The sequence below is a fragment of the Lagenorhynchus albirostris genome, chromosome 8, assembly GCF_949774975.1.
Source record: "Lagenorhynchus albirostris chromosome 8, mLagAlb1.1, whole genome shotgun sequence".
Taxonomy (NCBI): domain Eukaryota; kingdom Metazoa; phylum Chordata; class Mammalia; order Artiodactyla; family Delphinidae; genus Lagenorhynchus; species Lagenorhynchus albirostris.
In genome coordinates, this window is record NC_083102.1 from 78,711,070 (window position 1) to 78,727,696 (window position 16,627).

Consider the following 16,627-nt stretch of genomic DNA (forward strand, 5'->3'; position numbering starts at 1 on the left):
CTAAGTGAAAACATCATTAATGAAATTTGTTTGGTCCTCTCTAATGAACATGACCACTGTAGTGTGGAACTGTTCTGAATTCAATTCCATCTGAACACTGAAGATAATAACCATACTTATCTGACAACTTATCTGGATTTTATAAAAAGCACTGAGCCAAGTACTGAGCATATTTCAGTTGCTAAGATAGCAGATATTCTTTTGTGTTTATGGTTTTCAAAATTCACCTCAGTACATTTCCCTTATCTTCCATGCCTCTCGCCTTGCCTCCCCTGCTCCTCTCCCTCTTGCTCTCCCCTTCCCTCCCCTCCCCTCCCCTCCCCCTCCCTCCCCTCCCCTCCCCTCTCCTCCCCTCTCCTCCCCTCTCCTCCCCTCCCCTCCCCTCCCCTCTCCCCCTCCCCTCTCCTCTCCCCCTCCCCTCCCCCTCCACTCCCCTCCCCTCCCCTCTCCTCCACTCCCCTCCCCTCCCCTCCCCTCCCCTTCCCTTCCCTTCCCTTCCCTTCCCTTCCCTTCCCTCCTCTCCCACTCCTGCTCCACTGTCAATACTGAACACTGAGGGATTCTGGTGATAGCCCAGACACAGTTATTTCAGCAGCTGCAATAAAGTCAAGATCCCCACAGTGCCCTATGAATAACCTTAATCATGACCTCAGAGGTTTCCTCTCTAAGAAAAGCAACTTTATTTTGCAGGTTTACTGAAAATGCTTATGAGTTTGATAGAACTAAATTAAAAGGAGCTAAAACATACGGTGTTTGCTAAGTCTGATACAGGGTATTAATGGCACCTGATTATTTCATAACACCTTTTAATATGGATTCTGAAAACTTATAAATTATGTCTTATATATTATGTTAGAGATAGATAATTAGGTGTGCACTGAAAAATGTAAATTTTTCAAAGTTTAACAGTATGTCAATATTAGTCATACAGATCTTAAGCCAGCTAATTAATGTAACCTGATAAAATGCTCATGCTTTTGTTATTCCTCTACATTCTACATTAAATGAATTCAGTCATTGTGAATTTTTATTCTTCTTTGTTAACACTTATTTAATGAAGGGAAAACACAACAAGTTCCATATATTTTAGTTCAAAGAAAAAATATTTTTCCTTTAGCTCTTAACACTAAACACCAAACACTAAAGTATATTTAAATAATAAAATATATTTCGTACTATTTTTCTGGTAACCCATCTCATTCCTTTAATATTGCTTTTCATTGACTGTTATGCAAAATACATTTTGTGCATGTGGAATGCACAAATTTTATTAAAATTTATTTTACTTTTCAGGAGACCTCACTTAGGTATCTCAACTTACATAACTAATTTAAATAGGATACATGACATTTATTGGTTATGTTTGGACTTTAACATACAGATGCATTTTTTTTCTTTCTTAATATATGATTTTAGAAAATACCAAATAGTTGATTTATTGGGATTGTAACATTTCTTCCTTGATAAACATAAAAAATAGAATTAGTATTTTTACCAAAAATTTCTTAAATAACCACTTAAAAAGAAAGATTAAGGGTAAAGAGGTTTTTTTTTTTAAATTTTCATTCAACACCATATTTGTTAAGTGATACATGGACAGTTTGAAGGAAATTCTGCACTGTATCTTGAGTAAATAATAGCTGTGACTGATGGACAGTAATTCCTTTCAAAGACCTCTTGTGATGCTCAAAACCACATGAATGAGGCCTTGAGTGGTTTTTGCAGCCATCAGGACTTCAACATAGAATTGTAACCAAAATAGGAAGTGACCTGAACATTTATAGAAAAGTAAACTAACAACCTTCTTGAGTGCTCTCCGTGGTTTCTAGAATCCAAGTTTACCCTTTTCCTACTGGTTTTAGCGTTTTCTCTAAATGTCCTCTGCAAGTAAATCTCCTTTAAACAAACCATCCTGGAGGAAGTGCTGTCTTCTTGGTATTAGATTCAGATGCAAGAATACAATAGGAAAAACAGGACAAAGACACTGGTTATTTTTATGTATCTTGAGAGTAGGTCATTTTTAAGTCCGGTTAAGATGGTCAACATGGTACAGCCACCCAGCAAGTCAGGATATACCACTTGATTGAACCTACATAGTTCCTGTGTCACTAAGTGTAGCATTATACAGAAAGTATTCCCCATTCTCCCAGGCAGCTGGGAAGATACAAACCATCAGCTCAGTTTTGCATCATACATATATATTAAATCAGCTGCTGGGATTTGAGTAACTAGTCCACAATGAAAGGACTTTGTGGTAAGAGGGAATCTACAGCCTAAGACGTGAATAGTCTCTCTCTTTCTTCATATATACATAGATGGAGAGAAAAAGAGAGAGAGAATACAAACGTGCCTTAGGCTGCTGATAATGGCATTTCTGACAATAAGATTAATCTAAACTTATTTTTTTCCAGAAGTGAATATGCAGGATATATATACTACCATTGCCTTCTTTTCTTGGTGTTGTAAGTTCTAAACATTTACGTTGTTATGATATTTTTATATTAGAGGAGTGAAATGCTCATGAACTTTTCCACTGTTGTTACTTGAGAGTTGTAATTTAAAAAAAAATTACATGATATATATTATTGTACAGATACCCTCAATAAGGACATAAATGCAATCCAGATATCTCTATTCTGACTGCTATTAGCTGCATTTACTTTTATTTTTGATATTTTTCTGGTGCTTAAAATCCACTTTGTATTCACAATAACATTTCTATTGAGGGATTAACTTCCTTGACCCTGTTTTGCAAATGAAAACTGAATACATGCTAAGCTGGTAAAACGAATCTGTTTCGAATCAATAGCTCTCTGAATCTTCTTTGTTTATCCTACTAAACCATCTCTCTTTGTACTAAGTTTCAGTAAAACCAAATGGCAACCGTATGACTATTAGAAATATTTTGAACATTGTTGGAAATCAAAATTTCAACCATCTGAGATGAACAAAAAAACCAGATTCTCATAAAATTGCTCTTGTTGGATACATTTCAAAGTGCAATATCATGCACCTGAATTTGGGGACATTTTTGCAGTTCTTAAGAGATATATTTTTGTCCTTAGTTGTTATTCATTTTTAACATATGATATATTATTACATGTCTGTGAAATTTATCATGACTCAAATTGCAGGACCTCAACAACACTAATTTTTGCCAAGTGAATGCAACTGAGAATTTGAAGCTACACATTCATCTGAAGTTGCAGTACAGTCTAAAATGCATGTTAGTCCTTGAATTTCATTTACTTTTTCAAAGGTCAAAGTTGATATCAACTTAATTTTTTAAATTTTATTTTAGGGACTTCAAGGCATGTTAAAACTCTAAATGGATAATTAGAATTACCTCTGATTCTATAAAAATCATAAGGTTTCATTAAATCTCAAAACCCTGATGTTTAATTGTTGGGAGATAATTTTTCATAGATCTCTCACACTTCTGCACATCTGATGAACAGAGGAACTCTTAAGCAAAAGGATACTTTTAAAATAACCTTGAGAAGTAGAGACAGTGTCTCCCTCAGAGCAAAGGGCAAGTTATGCTCACCTGCAGGTACAATGAACATAACATCTTCCTTAAAATGTAATGGCCAGGATGCTTATGCCTAGTATAAAATGTTCAGGTTCCCTCAACCCAGAGTTCCTCTGCTGTAATGCACCTCACTGCATGTGCAGGTGTCACTTGGCCCTCTTCTCACTGCCCAGTGGGAATTGGAGCTTGGGTAACTGGCATGAGAAATGCTGATACTTCGACTACTGATATTTCTGTAAATAATAAAGTCATTTATCTCTGATTCAGGAGCTGTATATCTTCTGCCAGCATCTGCAAAACTGTGTCAGGGTAGCTGGTTATCTTACAGGTAGAGCAGAATCATAGACCCTTTACTGTTCCTGATAATATTGATTATAAGTTTTTGTGGGCACCCTAGATGACCTCACAAATGAAAGACTATGGTCACTTTATTCATTTTTAAGTATGAGTCCATGATGAAATTTGATGATACTTCAGGTATATAGACAACTGATTCCTGATGAGAGCAAGTGAAAGACTTCTTATTAAATGTCACAGAAATGAGCATTCCAATTTTCATGTGCATTCATGTGTGTATGTTTATTTCTGCTTGGAGGTAAATAACAGGCAAACTGATAACAGTTTAAATTCAATATTCAAAGAATACTAGTAATAATGATAGCTAACATCTATTGAAGCTTACGATGTATACTAGGTATTATTCTAAATCATTTCTTTTATTAACTAATTTATGTAACTCCTTTTTGGTTATAAGATACACATTTCCTTTCAAAGGATGTAGTTCCAGCTTACCTAAGTGACACACCACAATTCTGCCACAGCTGTTGAGAAACAATTGCTGTATTTGCTGTTTGACTGTGACAATGATTCATACCATCTACCACTTTGATAAAAAGAGTGATTATAAGTTTATAATTGATAGTCCTTACTGTTGGAGGACTGGAATTTTATGAAAATTCTAATGAACAAAATATAACTCGCCTTTGTAACAGGAATGAGCACAGATTAATATTCAAAACCAATTTTATTAAATCCACCTCTCATTACCACCAATTATGGGTTTAACCTCTTTTAACTGTACTTAAGAAGAAATGAACAATTCATAATAGACTTCTTGCCCAAGTCATGGCACGGTGTGTGGAATGGTGTGAGAGTTAAGCGGACATGAAAATATTCTAACCAACAAATGGATGATTGATTATTTAAAGAATAAGATGTTACTCTTCCGTTAATAAGTGCTAGGCATCATACTATGTACTTTACACAGATATGTCATTAATACCAATTTTAGTTGAAGAAACTGAGGCTCAGAAGTCCTAAATAACTTTCTTGTAGTCACGTAGCAAATGGAAAATGATGCTTTAATAATTCTAACCCCTGTCTGACTGACTTTTAAAGCATCAGATTAGTATAGGTAACTACCTTCATGTTATTTCTATTTTTTCATTTTGATTTTATTACTTTTATTCTGTTTTTCTTAAATTCTTCAAGAATACCTTTTCAAATGTAAATACATACCTAAGAATAAGTAACATTTTCATTAAATATTAATAAATATAAACAAATTTTTTAATTCTAAAGTTTAAACTTTTAACTGTATTCAGAAATTATTTTTAAAATTAATATATGTATATACATAATATATATACATATGTGTGTATAATCCACATATATTATAAATATGGAGTATATGTCTAAATGGATTATTGTAAATGGTTAAAGAGCCTCCATTTATTAGAATATATGTAGAATATTTTATATTATTAATTATATAATAGCATTTAGTACTTTGGACATTAAGGATTTCAAAAGTTTTTTACTTTTGATATTAGACAAGGCAGAGGGTAGAAAAGAGGTATATATGAATTTTAAGAAAGCATTCCCCTAGGGCTTCCCTGGTGGCACAGTGGTTGAGACTCCGCCTGCCGAGGCAGGGGACACGGGTTCGTGCCCTGGTCCGGGAAGATCCCACATGCCGCGGAGCAGCTGGGCCCGTGAGCCATGGCCGCTGAGCCTGCGCGTCCGGAGCCTGTTGCCCCGCAATGGGAGAGGCCACAACAGTGAGAGGCCCACGTACCACAAAAAAAAAAAAAAAATAGCATTCCTCTAAAATCTGGATTTCATTTTTTTTCTCCTTCCTTAAAGCTACATCTCATAGGTGATTAAAGATGCAATTCATCTCCCTTATTTGAGTATTAAATTCATTCATGATAAATGCATATATGTTAGAATTAATATGCCAGCTAATTCTGTCCACAATAAATCTCTTTAGATTGTAAATCTACCTACTTGGTGTAAACCATTGACTTAGTTGCCTTAAGGCATGAGCACTAAGTATTCAACAACCTTGCATAATATTGGAAACCACAGAATGTCATTATTGAAATCAGAGTAAGGTTTTTGACTACATAATAGTTCTGGTTTGGCAGGAAAAAATATTCAGGTTGGTTTCGCATAGTATTTTACAATTTTTTGCATTCATTTGAATATGAGATGAAGAAAGGTTATGCTAAGTACATATTGTATGGACCACCCACAATCAAATAACTCCGGTGAGTGGTACAAATGTAATAATTAGATCGATAGCACAATGTAAAATAAAATATAAGCCAAAAGTAGACATTATCAGCTTCTCTGGTCCATATGACATTTCAAAGTGAAATTGCTCAAAGCTCCTTTAAATAGTAGAAGAGAATCACATTGGCTAACTTTTGCTAATACCATGGTCTGTAGTGCTTAGGCATATAATTTTGACCAAGTTTGAAGGTTTCAAATAATTTGAAATAAAAATGTTTATAGAATCTTAATCATTATTTCTAGAACTTCAAAACAGATAGTCAATCCAGAGGTGAAAAACGAGTCAAATGGGATGCTTAATTGAAATGGGCATTTAGGTAAAATGTTTTGGTATCCTTGGGCAGGAGTCTTCATTTAGTCTATCACATCATTGAAACCAAGTTAGAATTTCTTTTCTAATTGTCATGGATTTGAAGATGTTATAGTTCAATTAATATGAATAGACTCAGATACTTAAATAACTAGCCATGGAGTAATGCCATCTTAGTTGTTCTAGTTGAATCAGTATGTTTAAAAAAAATTCTCTGAAATCAAAACAAAACAAAACATTGAAGTGGAAAGGTCCATTGGTTTGATTATGCCATCATTCTTCTTAAAAAGGAAGGGGAAAATGTCTCCCCAGATGGACAGAACAGGCTACTCACTATTTCATCAGGTGGATATTAAAAAGTTCCAAGTCACAAATTCAACATTAGATGGCTAAGACTATAAATAGGACACAGTTAAGTCTTAGTTCTATTAGACATGCCTCTTTGAAGAAGAGATTTCTAACATCCTTTAGTGAATGCTGAGGTATTAGGAAGACATGATTATGGATGATCTGATCACAGCTGTAATAGCACAGTGTTAAAAGAAAAAAAGACAAAACATTATTGCTAGGTAAGCATGGAACAGCTTAAATACAGAGAGGGATGAAGTGATTGACGGGAACAATCTCACGGATTACTGCTTTGGCACGAAGATTCTCATATTCAGCCAGCTTGCCAAATAAATTGACCAGAGAAAAAGAAAGTCAACAGATTAACTTCAGGAATTAAGCTTATTAATGGATTTTCATGCAGAAATGTATCCACCCACCATGATAGGAAAAGGCTTCCTTTGCTTTCCCAGCTGCTACATTATACATTAAAATATTTCAACATAAATTGGTGATGGGATAGAGACTTTTTTCCTTTTTAAATGAGTGTTCACTGACCTGAGGCAATGTTGTACTATATCCATTAATGTTGAGCTGATTTATATTTGAACTAGAACAAGTTGTTTGATTTAATCATGAACTGAATATATTTAAATATAGATTGTTCATCTTCACGGCCTTCTCTCCTCTTTTCTCTTCTTTTATTTAGAGTAAAATTTCACTGCTCCATCCATAATTTAAGAACATGCAAGGAGGTAATTGGAATTGGAGGTAAATTACATTCTTTTATAGAAAGTGTAATTATCAGAAGTTAGTTAAAAACACCTCTATTCTGTTTTAATTTTCATGCATGGAGCAGTTGTTTTGACAGATGGATGGACTTTATTTTTGTAACTGTCCGGGAAAAGTCTTTGTAACACACTCTAATCAGTGCTGCATATTTGGGATGTTTGTTTTTGAATCACTGTGCATTTGGCTTCTATATCCTTTTCTGGGGGTAGACATTTTCTTTCTAAGTTATTTTTCCAGGCTAATATCTCTGTGTGTAATTCCTCTCTACATTTGACCTGAAGGCACTAGAAACTTTTAAAAAATAAGTGTAAATGGTTTGTCACTGAGGATGATGAATCATTGGGCTTCATGTGTGGCCTTGGGTTTGCTGGTTTATAACTACCTTTACTTTTACTACTAGGCTAAGTTAACAATTTATAATGCTGTTGTTCTGGAGTACATTTCAGTAAAATAAGAGCTCAGTATGGTTGCCTGACTCTCGGGAAGCCAACTCGTGGCTAAACTTGTGTGTGTATCAACTTAAATTCCAAAAAGGATCCAGGTTTGAAAAATGAATTCATTTTGAACTGATTACATTCTCTTTATTACGTTGTAAATCCACTAGTGCTGAGCAAAGCAGTGCAGTAGTTGAATGCCAAAAAGTACATTACATTCTGAGTTTTAAGAATCGTCACGGTTCAAGAAAAGGTCAGAAACACTCTTCTTCTGTCTCCCTAGAGCAGAAATGTGTGAAGTGTGTTTCCTTTTTCTGCCATGCTTCCTTTTTTTTTTTTAGAGGAATGTCCAGGCTGCTTCCAAATAAAATGAATATCCCGTTTTGGAACACTCAAAAACCTTGGCAGCAACAAGCTGGAGAATGAAGGCAAATGAATGACAGGGATTGATACTCTTTTATGTAGGTTTTCTATTTAAAGAACAGTCATTACTCACAATGTCTCTTTCAAGTTTTGGGTTCTTCTCTGTGCAGTTCTTTTAATTCACTGTTTCTTCCTAAGTTGTTATTGATGAGTTTCCTTGCAGCTATTTTAAACCAATTTTGAAAGTATTTCATTCAATTTCTTTGTTTCAGTTCAGGTGTCTTAACATACTCTCTAAACCCCAGAAATTTCTCCCCATTCTATTTGCATCAACCTTTACTTCAAAATAATGTTGAGCTAGCCCCCAGGCACAGAGACAGTACAACCTGCTGCCACCTGGGAAAGTTCACTGGGAAAATCATTCCAGGCCTCAGGCCAGTAGGCTGGGTCTAGCTGCTTTTGTAGGGCAGATAGAATCTTTATCAACATTCTCAGTAGAACCCTTTGCCGGGTTTCACAACTATAGTCCTGTGATTTTTTCCAGCAGCTCTGTAGAGGAATAGTTGTCATATCAGAGTGGTGCTTCTTTGACAGTTAATAGAGAACAAAATAAAATCAGGATATTCAGTGTGGCTCAGTTCCCTAGTTCTCAAGAATCCTGAGAATTTTTCAGTCAATAATTATTGCTAATCAGTTACCCAGTCTATGAGATAAGAACCCACAGATTCTATAATCTTAGAATTCATAACAGTTGCAGAAGTGACATAGCCTTCATTTGTATGCACAAGTATCTGCGCTCATGAAATATTCCCTTCCTTTTTTTTCCTTTATTGCAGAGAACTAGGGTCTATTCTCAAATTTCTAGGATGCCCTGAGGTGTTAGTAATGAGATTAGAGAAACTGGGTTTGTATTTTAAATTCCCTGCATATCTTTATAGGTATGACTGTGGGCAAACTAAAACCCTGTTCTTTTCTAAAATGAACAATACATCCATCTGGGTGTGCCACTGCTCTTTATTAGAATATTCGTTTGCTTACCAATATGTGTGTGCACATCCAGTTTCTTAATTTCAACATATGGTGCTGGAACTGGTTGTTTATAATCTTGAATGCTATAATATTGAGTCCGCTGTCATGGATAGCTGTCTTTATGTAAAAGCAGAGTATGTGACCACCTACATGTTTCAAAGAAAGAGGTGTCATAAAACATTTTCCTGAAAATGACTTATTTGCAAAGGACTGCATTTTCTTAAGAGTACAAGGTTAAGTCCTTTGGGTAAGACTCATAAATGTCTTATTTGTAAATGAGTTTATCAGGTGTTTCCCTATCCACAGCCTCTTTCCTCTGCCCAAGGATCCATGCCCTATCCTCTTGGGGAAGGAGGAGAAACTGCTACAGAATGGGGAGTTTGTGACTAAAAGTCTTGGAAGTTAGGTTATATCTGAGCTTATCTAAGGTTATGTCTAAGATGTACCGTGTTCAAAGTGGTACATGGATAAGATGCATGTACTCTTTAAGCTAGGAAATTTTTCTTCATAGAAAGTTGCAAAATCAGTTGATTTCAGTGCTTAATTTTCTATGTTATAATGCCTTGCCAGACAAAAGAAGGATTCAGGATCTAAGTAGCAAAACAGTGGGAGAAATTAGATGTGTATTTTAGTTGCTCCCCTAAACTACTCAGCATATGATAAGGAAGCATGAGGAGTCGTAACTGGCAAGTTTCATATTTTTCCTTAAAAAGATATGATTCACCTTTGGGATGATATGTTTATAGGTCATCCTCAGATGTCATCCTAGAAAAATCAGTGATGATGGAAAGCAAGTATTTGAATTTAAATAACAATTATTCTTCTCAGATTTGGTCTGCTCTTTATTTTATGGAGGCAATAAAGTTAATACCAAAATCATCAGCTACAATCACAGAATACAAGTGTCATGTGGAAATGTACTTAAATAATTGTAACACCTCAGTTATAAACACCAATGGACTACATAAGTCTAAATGTATTCTGAGCTTTCACCTGAAGAGTCATAGGTTGTACAGAGTGACTTTGGGAGTGTTACACACTTAGAGGCGCAAGGACAAAGCCAATCCACTGTTATGTTTGCCAGCATTACTTGCACTATAGTCTGCTTTTGATCTTTATCTGCATTTTTAGTTACATATTTGGCTCTTATTTATAAATGTTTAATAGGCAAAAACACAAAACTATGTGTATAAGAAAGTCTATGATCAATAACAATAATTTTCAATGTAATTATTATTTACCATATGAATACTCAATTGGATATTAAAAAATGGGTATTGTATATTCCATGACAAACTCATATTTTCTGCTTATATGTATTTAATTTTTAAGATTTTCTGTATGGTTAATAGACCATAACATTTTATTTGAAAATATTCTGATAGTTTGAATTTCTCTTTTCATTGTTTTATTTTTACAGTATTGATATGGACTCACCTATTTAAAAATAGTTGGCAAAAATCATGTCTTTTCTGCTCCGGATTTCTTTGGCAATAAAATTATCTAGTTTATATTTTGACTGTCTGATTTTTTTTCCCCTAAATCTTTCCTTAACAGGAACAAAAGGCTAAGATTCCTATTTGTTTGTAGAACATTTTCTTTCACAGGATCTATAGATATAATGGAGTATATAGAAAAAATATAAAGAGCTCTGTCCATTTATCTCTTAGGTGACATTTTATTTGGGTAATAAAATGGCACGAATGTCTAAACTTCTATAAATAATAATAAGATATGACTATAATTCTCTCTTATAAGTAGCTGTTTTTTACCTGGGGGATCCATGACTCATTGGGCAGGGGATCTACGTATGGGTTTAGGATGTACGTGAACTGCATGAAAATATTTATTAATTATAGCCACTCTAATAAAGACCCTTCAGCCTGTAGACATTGCAGACTCTAACACCTTCTCTATCTCATCTTATACCCAAATTGTCTTTGGGGGTTAAACGACTTTTTCAAGAGAAGGTGGTTTTGTCGTCTTAGGGTCTATAAAGCTCACTAGTAAGAAGCACTACTGAAGTTCAAAGTCAGTCACCCATCATTATGAGTTACTAATGATGTTTCAAATTCATATTTAATAGAAGGTTGTATTACCTTTTATTTTTGATTTTCCAAAATTAAACTCAGAGCTGACTTCTGAAATTTTCACCATTGTTATGATTTAAATAATTCATTAATTAACCATATAATTTGCTGTTTCCCTCATTTCTAGAAAAGTCACATATGATAATCAGTTATCTATAACTTTATTCCACTTTTGTATAAATTATAGTTTTAATAAAAACATTAAAGAGAATATTATATTTTGCCCCCCCCAAATAAGAACTTCTGTATTTCATGTAATAATGCAAGCAGACACCTTCTGTATTTCATGTAATAATGTGAGCAAACAATAGAATAATAAGCCCTAAAAATGATGTGAAAGGACAGAAAAGAAATCTGTTCAAACATGCCTAGCACCCTAGAGGATACTTCAGCCATGCTGACCACTAGAGCTCACTGGTTTTCCTTTTGTTTTACAGAAAGAATGTGCTAATTTCATCAAGGTGCTTAAGGCTTATAATCAGACTCACTTGTACGCCTGTGGAACGGGGGCTTTTCATCCAATTTGCACCTACGTTGAAATTGGACATCATCCTGAGGTAAAGCTGGCTTTTAAAAAACGATGTTCGTCCATGACCCCTTCCTATTCAAATGCTTCATTACTAATTTCTTCAGTTCATTTAGCTTCTAGTTGCTATTCATTGGGACCTACTTCAAATTCAGATGCTGTTATTAATTTTAATCTGTGAATGCAAAAAGAATGAGACCATCACTCAACAATAACTGTGGAACAGGAGGAAGGAAGGAAGCATTTGCTTTCGCTCTGGATTACAGAGTCCAATCCATTTTGCATGTGCAGCAGATGTCAGCAGGCTGAATGTGTACTGTTTTCTCCTTCATTTGTATATTGCCAGCTTTTCCCCTCCATTTCCATCCTTAGCCAGAAGTGTCTGCCACCGCAGTTGTTTTCTTCTGCCCAGAGATTAAGAAAGGATGCCATACATGTGCACAGTGATCTGATCTCATGTTTGACCTAAATTACTCACATTTATGTTCTTGCTTAGCTAGGCTTTGTTTTTATATTTTGGGCTATTATTTTGTCAGTATAAAAAAGGAAAAAAAAATGTTTGTCTCTTACTCCTACAAGACGTTTTAGTGAGAAAATTTAGTGAGGAAATTAAAGTTAGGGAAATTTAAGTACAACTTGCAATTAGGGATGTATTTAAAGGAAAAGTTACTAGTAGGAAAGCAGTTCCATGAATTGGATTTATCAATAGCCTTAAATTATAAGCCTTTTTATTATTTTTGGCACAAAATCCTAAGAAGAACAAAAGTGTTCATGTGGTGAGAAAATCATTTGTGACAGAATTTTCTTTCAGACTGGAATTCAGAAATACTCAACAGATAAAGAATTTGTTCCCAGAATATTTCTGGAATCCTAAAGATAAAATATAATTTACATGTTAGCCACTTCTTTATAACTTAAACTCTAGAGCCTTTCTTTATATTTTCTTAATGGGTACAAAAGTGTTACAAATATGTTCTTTCAACCCAAAGACTTAGAAATCAAAACAGTTTGTGTTGTGCCTTCTTTGTATAAGACACCTTCGAGGCTATGTGGTTTCTAGACTGAACACAATTATTATGACTTTCCTGATGATCCTGGGAAGATAAAAACCCTTTACGGGGCTTCCCTGGTGGTGCAGTGGTTGAGAGTTCGCCTGCCGATGCAGCGGACGCGGGTTCGTGCCCCGGTCCGGGAGGATCCCACATGCCGCGGAGCGGCTGGGCCCGTGAGCCATGGCCGCTGAGCCTGCGTGTCCGGAGCCTGTGCTTCGCAGCGGGAGGGGCCACAACAGTGAGAGGCCCACGTACCGCAAAAAACAAAAAAAAAAAACCCCTTTACCAGGGTCTCACCGGCGTAGACAGTTGCCCTCATCAGCCTCTTCTCCCACTGCATCCTTCTTCCTTCCTTTACAAGTATGCATACTGTTCTTGCTGACATACCCAAGAGTTTTAAGTAAAAATTAACTTTAAGGAAGGGCAGTTCCACTTAAATTACTTGTTTCATATTGATGAAATTAGGAATAATTTCCTGCACACGGTCCTGGAGACTTTGCATACTTAACTTTTCAGTAACTTCTGGATAAATCTCTCCCTTTTTCTTTCCTTCTCAGCTATTTCCTATAGTCAGGCACCCTAAAATTGGGTCTCACTTCTCTGTTTACTGGAGACAGCTCTGGAGAACCTTCCCCATGTTGTATTGCACTTTTTACATCTGCCAGGCACCATGCTGTATAAGACAGTGGGGTCCGGACAGCTGAGCTCCAAGCACAGGTTGGTAGAAAAGATATAGGCTTTAGGGACAGATCTGACTTCTGATCATGTTCGGCAACTTACTAGCTGTGGAGCACTGGAAAAATTACTTAACCTCTCAAGACTCTGTCTCATAATATGTAAAAACAAAACAAACCTCTGTGATTCTCAGTGTCCATATGTTTTAAATGAGAACTTGACTTATTACCTCCAACTGCTTTCCAACCCTCCCAGCGGGGCGTGACCCGCTGACATTTTTTGCTGTAGAAACTCAGGGAGTTCTAATCCCATCATTGTTAAAGGCAGGTCACCTGGCCTCACACTGCAGGGCTTTGGTCCAACCTCACTTCAGTACTGGATGCTTGATAAGGAGCAAGCTACTTTCTTTGTGTCTTTGTTTCTACTCTAGAAAGTGGTAATGAGAATGGTCTCTACCTCATACAGTTGTTGTAAGAGTTTAATGTTGTCTAATAGGTAGATACTGAAAAAAAATGTGGATTATCATTTTTAAAATAGAAATGTGTATCTCAGGCTGAAAGCGGTTTCAGGGTTTATGGTGATAGTTATCACCTTGCTGTTAAATGTACCTCATTCATCAGAGGTTGTATGTTACTGCACTGGGCTCTCATTGTTGCCAGGTCACTCTGTACTTAGCTTAATTTCCTCCATTTTTAAATTTGAAGCTTAGATGATCTTGGTGGTCGTTTAAATTAAAATATCATATATTGTTTCTGTATTTTTACCATTTTCCCCAAAATGTAGTTTTGTTTTGTGTTTTTTCTTTTTGAAGTTGCTCTTTAGCAAAGTTCCTTCCTTCTCATCTCATCAACTACTTTATTGCTGCTTTATGGATGGGTGGGGAGATGCAGAGGTACAGCTTCCGGAGCCAGGCCATTTACCCAGGAAAATGGAGGAGGCCGTTTCCTCCTTCCCATCTCCTTAAGGTGGGATATTGACGTACAAGTATTTTCCTGAAATCCTAAAACTCAGAACCTTTGAGAGAAATCCTCCTTCAGAAGCTCAGTGATCTTGATTTGCATGGCAACTATACATGGGGAGATACTGTTCCAGACTGTTTAGGGGGTCAGAGGGAAAATGATTATGCAATTACCTGGGGGAATTTGGAGCAGTCTAGACAGTCAATCTACGAAATTCTGGAAAAGATATTATCACGATGGCTTGTCTAGACAACATAAAATTTAATTTTCAATGCTTAAGCTGCCTTAAGAGAGAATCTGCTTTAAATTGATCTGTATTGGTACTAAAAATACTACACTCGGATTTAAACAGTTATGCTGTTTTTGAAGTTGAGAAAAAAGAGACAATATGTGTTTCATGCCGTTAGGAAAATAATGCTGGTAATGGAAAGATTGGAAGAATAAGAAATAAAATAATAATCAGGACTGAGGCCAGGATTGTTGGATAAGAGTTCATAAGGTCTCATGAAGTTTGAATTTAGTAACTTTTATTTACAAGGATGGATTTTCAGAAAGAACCAAGACAAATCTTTCTACTATATTCTGGTTGAAAAGTAGCATGTATACTTTGCTGTTCCTGCCCCATTCTACATAAAATAGTGAAATAGTTTACTTTTTAAACTTCTATCCAGGCTTTACATATTACAAATAATTTTATCATACAAAAAAGGACATTTTGCTTTTATCATGAATTCATGGACATTTTAACATCCAGTTTTTTCTTTGCAGTGCTCTTCCTTTAAAATAACTCTTTGTCTTATATTGAGTCCCCAAGATTGTTGAAATTCATTGTTAGAAATTATGGACTTACCATTCCAGATGGCTGGATGCCACAAAAGACATCACTTTTGAAACAAAGCAAGACTTCCTTTATCATTTAATAGCTTCGGATCTTATACGAGGAAATAGCAATTCCTTTTAAATAATCATGAACAGTTTGCAAAACAAAAAAGAAAAAACCTTGTTTAGTCTTCTACTTATGAAAATAGACCCAATTTTGCTCTTCTAGCATTTTAATAGCAATATTTAAACTCCTGAATACTGTATTCCAAAACTACTCTTGCTGTATAGTGAATGCCTCATGACCACACACGGTATGTCATTTATTGCTGTATTAAGCAGATTTTGTGTTTGTGTTTCCTGTAGTACAATTGGGAATTGGTAGACCTATTAATTAACTCCAGTTCTATAAGATGTGTCAGTCAATTCTTGGTTATCCTCCAGTGGTACTTGACATTGCAGATAACTCCCAGTGAGGTCACATGCTCCATACGCATGTGTGTATTTATTATTAAAATGCATGCAGAGTTCACGGAAGGAATGATTCAGAGCTAGAGTACAGATGAGTTTTGTGTTTAAGCTTTCAGCATCCATGCCATTCAAATGAAAAGTGTAAGTCATCCTTACGAGACAGAATATTCCCAAAAGGCTTATAGTATATGGTATTTCCCTTTCAAATTTACATCTGTTAATAAAAAAAATGTATGAATTTAGGAGGAGGATAGCTTTTCGAAGAAGTGTCTGGATGTTTTCTCACATCCTAAACGGGCCTCCTCCTTGTACTGCAAAGGAAATCTAAAGAAAGATGGACCCAGATGAGAGCTGGAAAATATTAACTCTATAAATACTCTCATAATGTCATGATCTCAATTTATGATAGAACCAAAGGGACATTAAGAAATGCAATGAAGCTTAATGGCTATCTCTAAGGTCATTTCTGCAATGACAACTAATATATCAAGATGTAAAATAAAATGTTTTGTCTGGTTCTTCTCTTCCACCAAGAATAAGAGTTTGCTTTCATGTAAAACTTTGAATCACATGCTCTTAGTAACAGTCTCCAGGTCAAATACTACTTAAGTGGTAGCTAGTGCTCTGTCGACTAATTTATACATCTAATCTAACTTTTTCTAATTGAGTTA

General features: G+C 35.4%; 1 protein-coding gene across 1 annotated transcript in view; it reads left to right on the plus strand.

Moving 5' to 3' along the window:
• The window catches only part of SEMA3A (semaphorin 3A), a 231,017-nt gene that overhangs the window by 66,706 nt on the left and 147,684 nt on the right, over positions 1–16,627 (plus strand). Inside the window, exon 4 of the mRNA XM_060156161.1 lies at positions 11,892–12,011. Coding sequence (XP_060012144.1) covers positions 11,892–12,011 — 120 coding nt within the window. The remainder of the gene's footprint in view (positions 1–11,891; positions 12,012–16,627) is intronic.